We start from the raw sequence: 13,091 nt of genomic DNA, 5'->3' as shown, positions 1-13,091 counted from the left end.
GCTTAATATTTTTTTTTCTAATCAATTTAATAAACGTGAAAATGTTCTTGCATTATCACGAAGCTCAATCAAAGTGAAAATTCTGCAAGCGAAGGATGACTGTATATTATATATATATATATATATATATATATATATATATATGTATGTGTGTGTGTGTGTGTGTGTGTGTGTGTGTGTGTGTATTTGTGTTTGTTGGCCTGGACAGTATGTGTAACAATAGAATAAAAGGTTATATTGCACATCCACAACTGAGTTTGTTCGCCTGGACAGGTGTTACAATAGAATTAAAAAAAAAATGCCACACACCCACAACTGAGCATCTCTGATGACTCAGCAAGGGCCTCCTTTCGTGAGTGGCCTCCTGGCGGCTGGACGCTTCTCACCAGTATGGGGCAGAAGAATCGTGATGAGCGGGCGTAGGTAGGGATCACGCCACCGGAGAGTGGGATGTTACTAAAGACGAAGCAAACACAAAAGCATCTTACTTTCTACCCCTGCGTGCTGAGTGGACACACAGACGCCACCCGAATTGCAGGACCTCTTTTCAACGACCTTCTGATCAGACCACCGCCTCCAAAAACGTACAGCAACAGAGGGCGAGGGAAATGTGTGAGAGACTGGTGAAAGAAACCCATACAGAAATCAGATACTGAATGGCATATCTTTACACGTTGTATCCCTGTGATTCCTGCCCCAACAGTGGACCAAGGACAACGTGACGTGATACATGAACATTTTTTGTAATTTTCCTGCTGGCACCGCTGGACAAAGACAGTTGACTCTAGATTGCCTATACCCGAACTTCATGCGGAGCTGTAGAACCCTTGTTGATATCAACCACACACACACACACACACACACACAACCGCCGCAGTTTGATCTAAATCGTTCGAAAAGGGAAGCAACAAGCCCAAAACGCATGCATTTGCTCTGCTGTCTATTGTGATTATAGTCAAAAACTGTTTATGGCAGACAAAGCATGTGGATCATTATCATTACTGTGCTGAAAATGTACAACAGTGCTCAACAACATTGTTACAGTCTGTCAAGTCCGTAGTCCCGCAACAGAGAGAAGGGATCGGGGGAGGAAGAAGTGGGGGAGGTGGGTGGGTGGGGGTGGTAGTGGGGGAAGGGGAGTGTGCGCGCGCGAACGGATTGGCCAGGTATTTGCTTTGTGAGACACCAGTGGTAGAAATACGGAAATATATCACACAAGAAGTGATTGCTTAAAATGAAACAGAAAAGAAAGGGAAACACGTACAACACACACACACACACACACACACACACACACACACACCAAACCAACCAACCAACCAACCACCAACCCCCCCAAAAAAAAAGCAACAACAAACAACAACAAAAAAACAGACAACACTGGCAACAATGTACCTCCGTCTCTTGCTCTTGCATGTGAATGTCAAGAAATCTCCACCACCACCACCACCCTCTCTCTCATCCTTTCTCCCTTTCACAGTTTCAGTCCATTTACACACACACACACGCACACACACACACACTCTCTCTCTCTCTCTGTGTCTGTCTCTCTCTCTCACAAGCAAAGAAAAAGCTCACAGTCAATATAAAAAAGCGCATAAATGCAAATCACAGTGTTGGTTTGTGGCAAAATGTAAGCCAGTAGGAACAGCACAAAATCACAATGAAACAACAACAACAACAACTGAAGTATCTAGGTGACTAAGTCCAAACTGGGAAAACGTTCAGAAAAAGGAAGAACAACAGGACTTTATATTTTCGCACCTTTTGTAGGGATGCAGAAGAGAGAAAAACAAAACAGGTGGACGAAACAAAATCATCTTTCATTAGTTTGCAACAGTAGCAGGACAATTGTTCAGGTTTGATTAGAATGGTCAATTGCCCTGGTGGACAGCCACACAGACCCACCCACCTGTCTGGTTTTTTTTTCATGAGTAGTGTTCCATTTTACGGCGTTTCCGGTGTCAGAGCCAAACAGAAAGTACAAACAATTCCAAAGCTGGGCGACTGATTCTACACTTGCTTTCAAATACCAGTGAGTGAGGTATTTTATAAAAAACGTTATTGCGTGATGCCCTTTTGTTTTTTTTAACGTTCTTTCTTTCTTTTTTCTTTTCTAGAACACACGAACTACTTTTCGAACAAAGGCAAGCAAAATTAAGGTTACTGTTGAATAACTTAATTAAAAGAAAGGAAGAAAGAAGAAAAAAAACACACCCAAAAATCATCGGAAAGCACTATTCACAACAACAGCGAACACGACCGTGGAGAAGATTTCATTGTGGAGTTTAGAATGAAAATGTCCGATTCGTGGTCATTCCTTGGGAGCGTCAAAGCTGTTCTGTTAAACACCTATAAAACCTTTCGGCATTTTGCATTAAAATCAATTAAGGGCTTCGCGTTAAAAAAATCTTGCAATGGATGTGTAAAGCAAACAAACAGAAAGAAATAAATGAACTCAATGACCAGCAGCTCTGGCGAAGTGGTTAGTGTTGCGGACTGAAGGCTGGGAGGACGCGGGTTCGATCCAGTCAGATGCGGACTTTTTTTTCGGTCCATGCCCAGCTCATTTCCAGAGTGTGGGCTCCAGTGGGAAGTCCTGGACCACATAGACGAGGGTCATCCACCTCGCGGATGCGTCTTTGGGGAGTGTTGCTCAACTTTCCTGACCAGCACTTCAGGTGTCTGAATCCCTCGGGCCTGGTTGAAGCCTGGTTATGTCATTATGAGAGTACAACCTCGTCAAGTAGCCCCAAACCTAAATGGATCCACATAGCAGCATCGTCATGACTCTATCAACATCAAACATCATGAAATTATAGAAAACTAAATGCCCAAAATCATGGGACATAAAAAGAATAAAAGGATGAAGAAATGAATAAATAAAGACGGCCAGTGGATAGCAGGACAGGAACTTTTCCTTCGTGAAAGCCTGTATGCTGCCTTTTATATACCGACTTGCAGAAGGCAACAGAAGCTTGGACTGTCGTGACTACTTCAAGGTGTACAAGCACACAGGCTGTGCTGTGTACACAATGTTTCCGTGCGTGAACTTCAGGCAGAACTGCAAACTGAATGCATTTCATTCCAGCGCAGTACATGTCCACGACAAGTGCGCATGCCTGTCTCCTCCACCAGGTTAACGAACTGCTCAAACATGCGCAATTGTTGTGCTCCTGCAACTGACACAAGGATGTTGTAAACCAATGTTTGTTAAAGAAAGATGAACTGACAAGATCAGGGCAAAAAAAATAAACGATCAGGCATAAATAAACAATGGGACTGAAAATGAAAAGCGTCTGACCAGTATCCAAAATAATTTCGCATATAAACAACTGTTCAAGAATCTGAAAACAAAATTTATTTTTCATTATCCACGGGAGAATACCTGTCTTTTCGCCCCATTCCCAGCTTTCTCACGTCCCGCCACCGCTTCTCTCTCTTTCTCTTTCTCAACTAACTCATGCACGCATGCATACAATTCCCTAAAGGTGATGAAGACAACCTTGCATGAGATGGGTATATGAAAGAAAGCAATGACCGCCATTTTCTAATCAACAATTGGTAGACAAGAAAAACGATAAATCGCAAGCTTTAATCACTTTGGTAAACTACGCATGGCAAACAGATAGATAGACAGACAGATAGACTACCACTGCATTCAAAGATTGCGATAACGTGATGCCTGTCCAATGCAGTCAAGCTGATCAGTTGTGTCTGTACAAATTCATTTGAGTTTATGAAGGCTGTGATGATTTTTCATATCATTTCTGACTTTTTTTTCTATGCTTCATTTCAGTAAAAATAGATCCTTCATATCCAGTGACGCAGAAATGAGGACACGTTTGACGAATCCTTGACATGTAGTGGTTACATTTTAATGCAACTGTTTTACACACAGCTCACCGCGAATATTGCTCTTGCAACTAGTTCTCAAAGCATCAGATTACGATGAATGCTTGACCCCAGCAATTTTGCTTTTCGCATAGCCGATCGCGAATAGCTCTTGCAACTAGTTCTAAAAGTATCAGATTATTTTGAAGCCTTGACTTAGTAATTTTGCTTTAGGGACATCCAATCGCGAATGGCTTAAATCGCAACTTGTTTTCACACTATCAGATGACGATGAAGGCTTGACCATAGCAATTTTGCTTTACGCACAACCGACCGTGAATTACTCTTGTATCTAGTTCTCAAAGTATCAGATTATCATGAAGGCTTGACCATGGCAATTTTGCTTTCTTTAAGTTTTACATAATCTCTTTCTTTCCGTTTCCGGTTTCCTACTTTGACCGGGATTAGCGAGTGCTTCTTAGCCGGAGAGTTAACTAACGTGTTTCAAAATTTAGAAAAAAGATCACTGCAGCTGGTGATGGAAACCGTGTGACCCTGTCTTATGTTCGGGGTTATGTTTCGGACGTGTTAACCCGCATCACATAAACCAAGGGAAAACCTCACTTTCTTTTGTTTGATCCTTGATGGATCATGCCGATTTGTTCTCCTGTCATGTATTTGATTTCCCTAACAGTAACTACACGAGTAGGTTTATCCGTCTTGTTTTGATTTGTCTCGCACATCGCAGTTATGTTTTTGCTGATTTATCGGAGATTAGGAAAAAACATTGTCCGGTGCAACTGTGGATTTAGTGCAATTAACGTGACAAGTTAGAGTCACAAATGAAACGGCTTCTGTTCTTCGGTGCGATTAAGAGACCAAAAGAACAAAAAGCAAAGCCACCAGAAGACAAAAGAAAGAAAGTAAGGGAGGAAGGACGGAAGGACGGGAAAAAAATCAGAAATACAAAGTTTGAACTTCTCGTAATTCTCTGAGTGCATGTACCCTGTTTCATAAAAGAAAGAATGCTCGTGTGTTGGACAAATACATCTCGCTGGTAGCAAGCGATTATGCAGGTTCTGAAAACATCCGTGATTGAACAAACACATAAAACAAAAAAGGCCAGGGCTTAATCGGATATGCGAACCCGCTCCACGCCTTACACAGTTATACATCCTTCTTTCTATCTTCATTTCTTTCGTGCCCTTTTCTTCTGCCCTTTCTTACTTGCTTTCCGTTCTTCCTTCGGAGCTTTCTCTCCTTGCTTTGTTTTATTCGTATACACTCAATGTAATTATCGGGCTGAACGATTTCACCCCATCAGAAACATCCCCACCACTGCAGCAAGATCAGCGAAAGCGAAGAATGAGAAGCAGTTACGCTTTATTCCTGTACAATTTTATTTCATTTCGTTGAATGGAAGAAAACTGTCTTTTAAGTATTGTTACTTTTTTTTTCTCTCTTCAGGTTCGATTCCGTACTAGGAATCGTAACGTGTTCTCATTGTTTGAAAGTAGATGCTGCAAATTCATACAGAAAACCTACACACCAGGGATGAGTGAGCAGATGAGGTAAATTACAAAATAATCTTCCTGAGTCCTCCGTTCTCTGCGTTCAGCACGCCATTCTTCGTTTATATATGAAAAAAAAACACACACACACAAAACAGAAACAAACAAAAACAAACAAACATGTGGGTGGGGGGAAAAACTGTCCGGGTATAAGAGAATGATAACAAACGTACAAAGGGAGATACAAGCTGTCACTCATAACCTATGTACACACACACTTGCCGAGTCCTGCTTCACAATCGTATCCAAGTTTTCTGTCGACCCAACCCGCGTGGAAACAGGCGTGTGGTGGTTGGTTGACACTGTGCAGGGTGGACTGGAATCCGGCACACGAGGAGAGAATCACACACAGCCGACAGTAGTGTCCACGCACGAAGAGCAGCCACGGTGCCTACAGCTCATTTTCAACACATCACTTCGTCAGACTCATGCCACTCAGACATCTGAGCATGGATCTGAACCTGAAAAAAGTGCTAAAAAGTGAAGGTGGGTAAAAAGACTAGTAAGGGATAAGTGAAGGGAATGAACTGTCCAAAAAAGTGATGCCATCTTGCACAATATCACATAATGCAAACACCTGACCATATCGTCTCTCGACAAATGAGATGGCCGTTTGGGATACTCGTTATTGTATTTGAGAAATATATCACGAGATCAAAAAATGCACACACACTGCACGCACACCACCGAACCAACACACACTTTCAGGAACACTCGTTGGTGATATTTTACCATCCAGTCATTTAGAAAAAACGAACATGTTAAATTACGAACTGTGGATGAAATTAACCGAAAGAAGAGGAAGAGAGAAAGGTGGTTGGAAAGTGCAAAAAACATTGAAAAATCAACATTGAAATACCACTTGAAACATGAGAATAAACAAGCCAAAATCCACACGGAGATAAGGTGCTTTAAATAACAAGTCCCATGTCAAAAGATGAAGAAAAAATCCGTCAGGTTATGGAACACATTAGCAAAAAAACGTCCCGGAGCAAGTTTCCACCAAGGGCAAAAACTTCAAGTAATACTTGACAATTGGCAAACACATCTACAGGGATGACCTAAATCACTGCCAGCACATCAGTAGAACGTCTTCAACCACTGTCCCAACAGGCTGTCTGCCTCTCCTGTCAGAGTGTGGTGATGGAGAGAAGAAGAAGAAAAAAAAGTCACTACCCGGCACTCCGTGAGGACTTCGCACGAGGGGAAACCACCCTGATGTCAAGGGCGATAACACCCCACTCCCCTTAACAAAACATTGTCACTCACTGCTAGCAAACGAGATGGTTTCACGACCTCCTCAACGAACTTGAGTCAAAAGAGTAGCGTGGTTCATTCTCTGTTGGTGGCTCTGAAGTGATGTTATCATTTTTAAGGGGAGGGTCACACGAGTGTTCCACACTACACACACGGCTCCTGGCTGAGCGGGAACGTGTGCAAGGTGGCTTACCTCTCTGCCTCAACTTTACCCTTCACTTTGTCCAGCAGTTGTTGTCGATGATCATTTTTTAAGCAGCTTGAGATGAAACAGCTACATTACGTCTCTTGAGCTCCCCCAAAACAATTTTCCGTCTTCACTTATTCTTTCGGAGTTCGTCGATTTCTCAAAACGGGCATTCCGATTTTTTTGCTTATCTAAGTCTGATGTGTCCATAAAACTACAGTTTACGATCCTGCTTTGTTGTTTGTTTCTTTTTCTTCTTACAAGACGATAAGCTGTCAAATCTCGATGTTTTATTGCATGCTCGTCAAACAGAAAACAACAGCAATTATTCGTCATCGCAGTTTTAAAAGAAAACACGAACACGTTCAACGCCACAGGTATTATAAAAAGAAATAAAAACAAAAACAACAACAAGAAAAAAACAAACAAAAAAACTGACTATTCTCCTCGAAGTAAACTTCAAAGTGAAAACGTTTTCTAACTTAGAAGTGAACCAAGCACCGCACTGGTTCCTGACCAGAATTCAAAACCAATGGCAATACGAAGTATTAAAAGGAAACACCCTCAACCCCCCCCCCCCCGCACCCCCCTCCCCCCTCAAACCAAACTCTCCTCAACCAGTGCCTAGATATCAACTGAACCAAATACTGAACTGCTACAGCAGAACAGGTTGTCAGCCGTATCTCACGGAGAACAGCCAGACAACACCCGCCCCCTCACCTTTTCTTTTTTGGTGAGGGTGGGGATGGGATGGTGGGGGGTTGGGGGAAGAATGTGGGTGGGGGAAGATCCGCACACCCCTCACACGTGCACGTTGCTGTCGAAGCCGACTTTGTACTCCTTTCGGCTGGAGCCCACTTTCCTCTCCACTCTCTCCTCTCCTCTCTCTCTTCTTCGTGCCAGACAGGAGCCGGCCACAAGCCCAGCTCCTCGGGACAGGACAGGACACAACAAGCCTACTCCCCTGTCCCCTTTCCCTCCACCCGCACTTAACAAAACCAAGGGGGTGGTTAGTAAGTAGGCAGGAGGTTTCTCAGTCAGCTTTCGAAGAACTCCAACAACCCCGACAAAAGTGTTGACCTGCTACAAGTGGACTTTTGTCAACCATACGGCCTTTAATTTTTTTCATTTTTAAAAAATATGTTCAGGTGGTCGGTGGTAGGGCGTGGCGTGGCAGGCAGGCAGGTAGGAAGCCGTCTCATAACGTGGATATCCTCACCACCCCGGACTGCGACTGCGTGGCCGGGGAGAGCGTGCCGCTCGTGCTCTGCGTCTGCACGGACTCTGTCTCTGAGGTGGTGGAGGGGGTGGGCATGGTGACGATGGCGGTGGTGACCGTGAGGGTGTTGTGGGGGGAGGGGGTGGTGGAGGCCGCCTTGTTGTTGACGCTGCCCGACTCCACGGCGTTCAGCGAGGTCCGAGAGCGGGACAGGGGAGGTAGCCTCACCTGGATGTCGTTCAGCTCCTCTCGCTCTGGTTCATGTCCACTGTTAGATGATCGGTTCTGTGGTTTGTAGGAGGTTCGGGGGGAGGGGGGGGTGGGGGTGGGGAAGAAAGAGAACAGAAACATATTGACGTTATTTTTGTGTGTATGTGTGAGGGGGTTTGTAAGGTGTGTGTGTGGGGGGGGGATGGTGGCTGTTGACATAAACATTTCTCTGCCTTCTGATAAAAGTGTGAACATAATAATGTTACTGTTTACAAATGATAATGATGATGATGGTGATGATGATAATGGTCACCACCACCACCAACAATAATGACACACACACACACACACACACACACACACACACATATATATATACACAGACATCTATCTATGTATCTATCTATGTATCTATCTATCTCCTTGTTCTTTTTCGTACTGGATAAGGAGTAGCATTTTTACAATACAAATGTTTAATTTACATATACTTTGACTTAATATTTGAACACACACACACACACACACACACACACACACACACACACACACTCACACACACACAAGAGCGTACACACAAACACATGCGCACACGCACACACGCACACATACTCATACTCACAAACACTCCCGTCAAATACAAATTTCCTAATCCGACAAATACCAAATGTAGCACACACACACACACACACACACATATATATATATATATATGCCTGCAACCCAACCTTCAACAAAGGACTGGAATGTTAGCTTCCCATGGGAACAGACGCTAAATTTGGACGAAGTCGATAAAGCCAACCAAATTTGGCAAGTCATTTTGAAATAACCGATTTTTGTCTGTAAACAGAGGGGGGGGGGGGGGGGGGGGGGGGGAGACACACACGCACACACACCACAGACTGCGGGAAAGATCATACGCGCCCATCCTTCATGAGCCAGTATTGATCGGAATTCTAGCTGCAGAAACAACAGCAGAAACAGCAAGGCAGCAGCAGCATCAACAACAACAACAGCAGCAGCAGCAGCAGCAGCAGCCCAGCAACGTTGACAATGCTGGTGGTGATGATAGCGATGGCTGTGGCTGATGATGATGATGATGACGACAATGATGGTGGTGATGATGGCGACAATTATCGTGTTTGTGGCAATGGCTTTTCCTTCACGTTTATTTTTCTCTTCTAAAAAAAAAGATAGAAAGGAATAAAGCAGAAAGAAAAGTTAATGAAGACAGAGTAAAAAAGAAGAAAAAAAGAAAAAAAAAGGAGAAAACCCCACAAAAACAACGAAACTATAGTAAACACACCAATCTACTTTCCATATACCATTCCATCACTTTTTCTCACATTAGAAAAAAACAAACAAACAAAAAAAACGAAAACATGCGAGTTGGAAAAGTAAAAAAGAAAAATTACCAAGTAGTACAATAAAAGGAGGCGAAGAAGGAGAAGGAGAAGAAATAAATAAATAAAGAAACAACAACAAAAACTCAAAACGAAAAAGCAAACAACAACAACAACAACAAAAAGAAAACAACAAAACAAAACAAACAACAACAAAAAACCAAAAAAACCAAAACAAACAAACAACAAAAAACCAACAACAACAAACAAACAAAAAACCGGAAGTAAACAAATCAAAGCAAACAAACAACAACAAAAAACAACAACAACACAACAACAAACAAACAAAAAAAAAGAGAAGGAAACAAATGGAAACAACGATAACAACAAAACAAACAAACAAAAGATGAATACCCCAACCCCAACCCACCCCGAAACAAACCACAAACCAAAAACAAACAGAAACTCTCTAAAAAAAAAATCAAAAAATCATACAATACGAACGACCCTGCCCAGTCAGAGAGGAATTACTTTATTGACTAGAAATCTTCGATGTTGCGAAAACCTGCGCGCGCAGCATCCCATGCCTCTCCGACGCTCTGCGGATCCGAGGGAGGGGTCCGGGGAGGGTGGGGGTGTCTCCGAGGGCTTGTTGGGAGCCCCGTTAAACGTCAGGTCCATCTCCACGAACTCTCGGTCCTGAAACACAACCAAGGGTTGGGGGTTGCAAGATGTTGGATCAGTCAGCTTTTCGTTTGCTGTGTCGTGTTGTGTTGTTGTGGTTGTGGTGGTGGTGGTGGTGGTGGCGTTTGTTGCTGTTGTGTTGGTGGTGTTGTTGTTGTGGTTGTGGTGGTGTTTGTTGTTGTGGTGGTGATGGTGTTTGTTGTTGTTGTGGTGGCGGTGGTGGTGGTGTTTGTTGTTGTTGTGGTGGTAGTGTTTGTTGTTTTTGTTGTTGTTGTGGTGGTGGTGGTGGTATATGTGGTAGTGTTTGCTGTTGTTGTTGTTGTTGTGGTGGTGGGTGTTTGTGGTGGTGTTTGTTGTTGTTGTTGTGGTGGTTGTAGTGGTGTTTGTGGTGGTGTTTGTTGTTAGTGTAGTGGTGGTGGTGGTATTTATTGTTATTGTTCTTGTTGTGGTGGTGGTGTTTGTTGTTGTTAGTGTTTTGGTGGTGGTGGTGTCTGTTGTTGTGGTGGTGGTAATGGTGCTTGTGGTGGTGTTTGATGTTGTTGTTGTGGTGGTGGTGTTTGTTTTGTTGTTGTTGTTGTTTTGGTGGTGGTTTTTGTTGTTGTTGTTGTTGTGGTGGTGGTGGTGGTATTTGATGTTGTTGTTATTGTTGTTGTGGTGTTTGATGTTGTTGTTGTGGTGGTGGTGATTGATGTTGTTGTTGTTGTGGTGGTGGTGGTGGTGTTTGATGTTGTTGATGTTGTGGTGGTGGTTTTGTTGTTGTTGTTGTGGTGGTGGTGGTCGTGTTTATTGTTGTTAGTGTTGTGGTGGTGGTGGTGGTGATGGTGTTTGCTGTTGTTGTTGTTGTTGTGGTGGTGGTGATGTTTGTGGTGGTGTTTGTTGTTGTTGTTGATGTTGTGTTGTTGTTGGTGGTGTGTGTTGTTGTTGTTGTGGTCGTGGTGGTGTGTGTGTTGTTGTTGTTGTTGTGGTGGTGGAGTTTGTGGTGGTATTTGTTGTTGTTGTGGTGGTGGTGGTGTTTGTTGTTGTTGTTGTGGTGGTGGTGTGTTGTTGTTGTTGTGGTGGTGGTGTTTGTTGTTGTTGTGGTGGTGGAGTTTGTGGTGGTATTTGTTGTTGTTGTTGTTGTGGTGGTGGTGGTGGTGTTTGTTGTTGTTGTTGTTGTGGTGGTGGTGTTTGTTGTTGTTGTGGTGGTGGTGTTTGTTGTTGTTGTGGTGGTGGTGGTGTTTGTTGTTGTTGTTGTGGTGGTGGTGGAGTTTGTGGTGGTATTTGTTGTTGTTGTTGCTGTTGTTGTGGTGGTGTTTGTTGTTGTTGTTGTTGTGGTGGTGGTGTTTGTTGTTGTTGTGGTGGTGGTGGTGTTTGTTGTTGTTGTGGTGGTGGTGTTTGTTGTTGTTGTGGTGGTGGAGTTTGTGGTGGTATTTGTTGTTGTTGTTGTTGTTGTGGTGGTGGTGGTGGTGTTTTTTGTTGTTGTTGTGGTGGTGGTGGTGTTTGTGGTGGTGTTTGTTGTTGTCGTTATTGTGGTGGTGGTGTTTGTGGTGGTATTTGTTGTTGTTGTTGTTGTGGTGGTGGTGTTTGTTGTTGTGGTGGTGGTGGTGGAAGTGTGTGTGTGTGTGTGTGTGTGTGTGTGTGTGTGTGTGTGTGTGGGCGCGCGCGCGCGCTTTGTTGTTGTTTGTTTATTTTCAGTACTAAAGTTTAATGTTTAAATAGATCTGCATGTTTTAAAAAAATATCCTATTTTATTTTATTTTTACAATTCTTTCTCTCTCTTTCACTCACCTTTCGTCTATTATATCATTCCTTTGGGTTTTTTTCTTCATTTTGTGTGACTTAGAAAAAAAAAAGAAAAAAAGAGGTTTTGTTTGTTCAATTTTACACACACACACAAGCACACACACACACACACACACACACACACTACCACCACAAGCACACACGCGCACGCACGCACGCACACATACATACACTCCCACACAAAATACAAACACGCACACACAGAGACACAGACACAGACACAAACACACACACACACACACACGCCCGCGCGCACACACAAGCATGCACACACACACATACACACACACACACACACACACACGCACGCACGCACGTACGCACACACACACACACACGCAAACACACACACACACATACACAGAGGAAACTCTCTCTAAAAAAAAAAGAACAACAAAAAAACCCAACCCCCCAAACCCCCCCAAAAAAAACTCCGAACGAAATTGAACAATACTGGTTGTTTCCCTTGGACCATCGCCGGAGGGAGGAGTAGGAAGGAGAAGGAAGGAAGGAAGGAAGGAAGGGAATAAAATCATGATGACAAGGAAGAAGAACACAGCAGTATCAGCAGGGACACACAGCAAGGTGTTCGTTCTGTGCCAACTAACGCTTGCACATCACAGGCAGACACTGCGGAACATAGCGCTGCAGAAGAGGTGATTGTTTTTTGTTTTTTTTTTCCTGGGGGTCCACACACACACACACACACACACACACACACACACACACACAGAGGGCAGCTATATGTATGCCTGTAATTATAACTGTGATCCTGCTTGGCACTGGCCCAGGAATGGACAGCGCAGCGGCGGTATACACTCCACGATCAAATGGACCTCGTTGCCGCCACAGTGGGATGCGCCAATATCAAACCTTGCTTTCACACTCAAGAGGAGAAAGAGGAGGAGGAGTCGGAGGAGACAATGAGGATGAGAAGAAGGAGGAGGAGGAGGAGGAGAGAAGAAGAAGAAGAAGAAAAGAAGAAGAAGAAGAAAAAGGAGGAAGAG

At 43.6% G+C, this 13,091-nt stretch overlaps 1 protein-coding gene across 2 annotated transcripts in view; it reads right to left on the bottom strand.

Moving 5' to 3' along the window:
* Positions 1-1,564: 1,564 nt before the first annotated feature.
* The window catches only part of LOC143284539 (potassium voltage-gated channel protein Shal-like), a 255,386-nt gene continuing 243,859 nt past the window's right edge, over positions 1,565-13,091 (bottom strand). For both annotated transcript variants that reach the window (XM_076591292.1, XM_076591294.1), the window contains exons 5-6: positions 10,150-10,317; positions 1,565-8,353 (exon numbers count right to left, since the gene is read on the bottom strand). In XM_076591292.1, the coding sequence (XP_076447407.1) occupies positions 8,048-8,353; positions 10,150-10,317 (474 nt within the window). In that variant the 3' untranslated portion in view covers positions 1,565-8,047. The remainder of the gene's footprint in view (positions 8,354-10,149; positions 10,318-13,091) is intronic.

The sequence above is a fragment of the Babylonia areolata genome, chromosome 8, assembly GCF_041734735.1.
Source record: "Babylonia areolata isolate BAREFJ2019XMU chromosome 8, ASM4173473v1, whole genome shotgun sequence".
In the NCBI taxonomy this organism is placed as follows: domain Eukaryota; kingdom Metazoa; phylum Mollusca; class Gastropoda; order Neogastropoda; family Buccinidae; genus Babylonia; species Babylonia areolata.
This window is presented reverse-complemented; position numbering and strand designations above follow the sequence as displayed.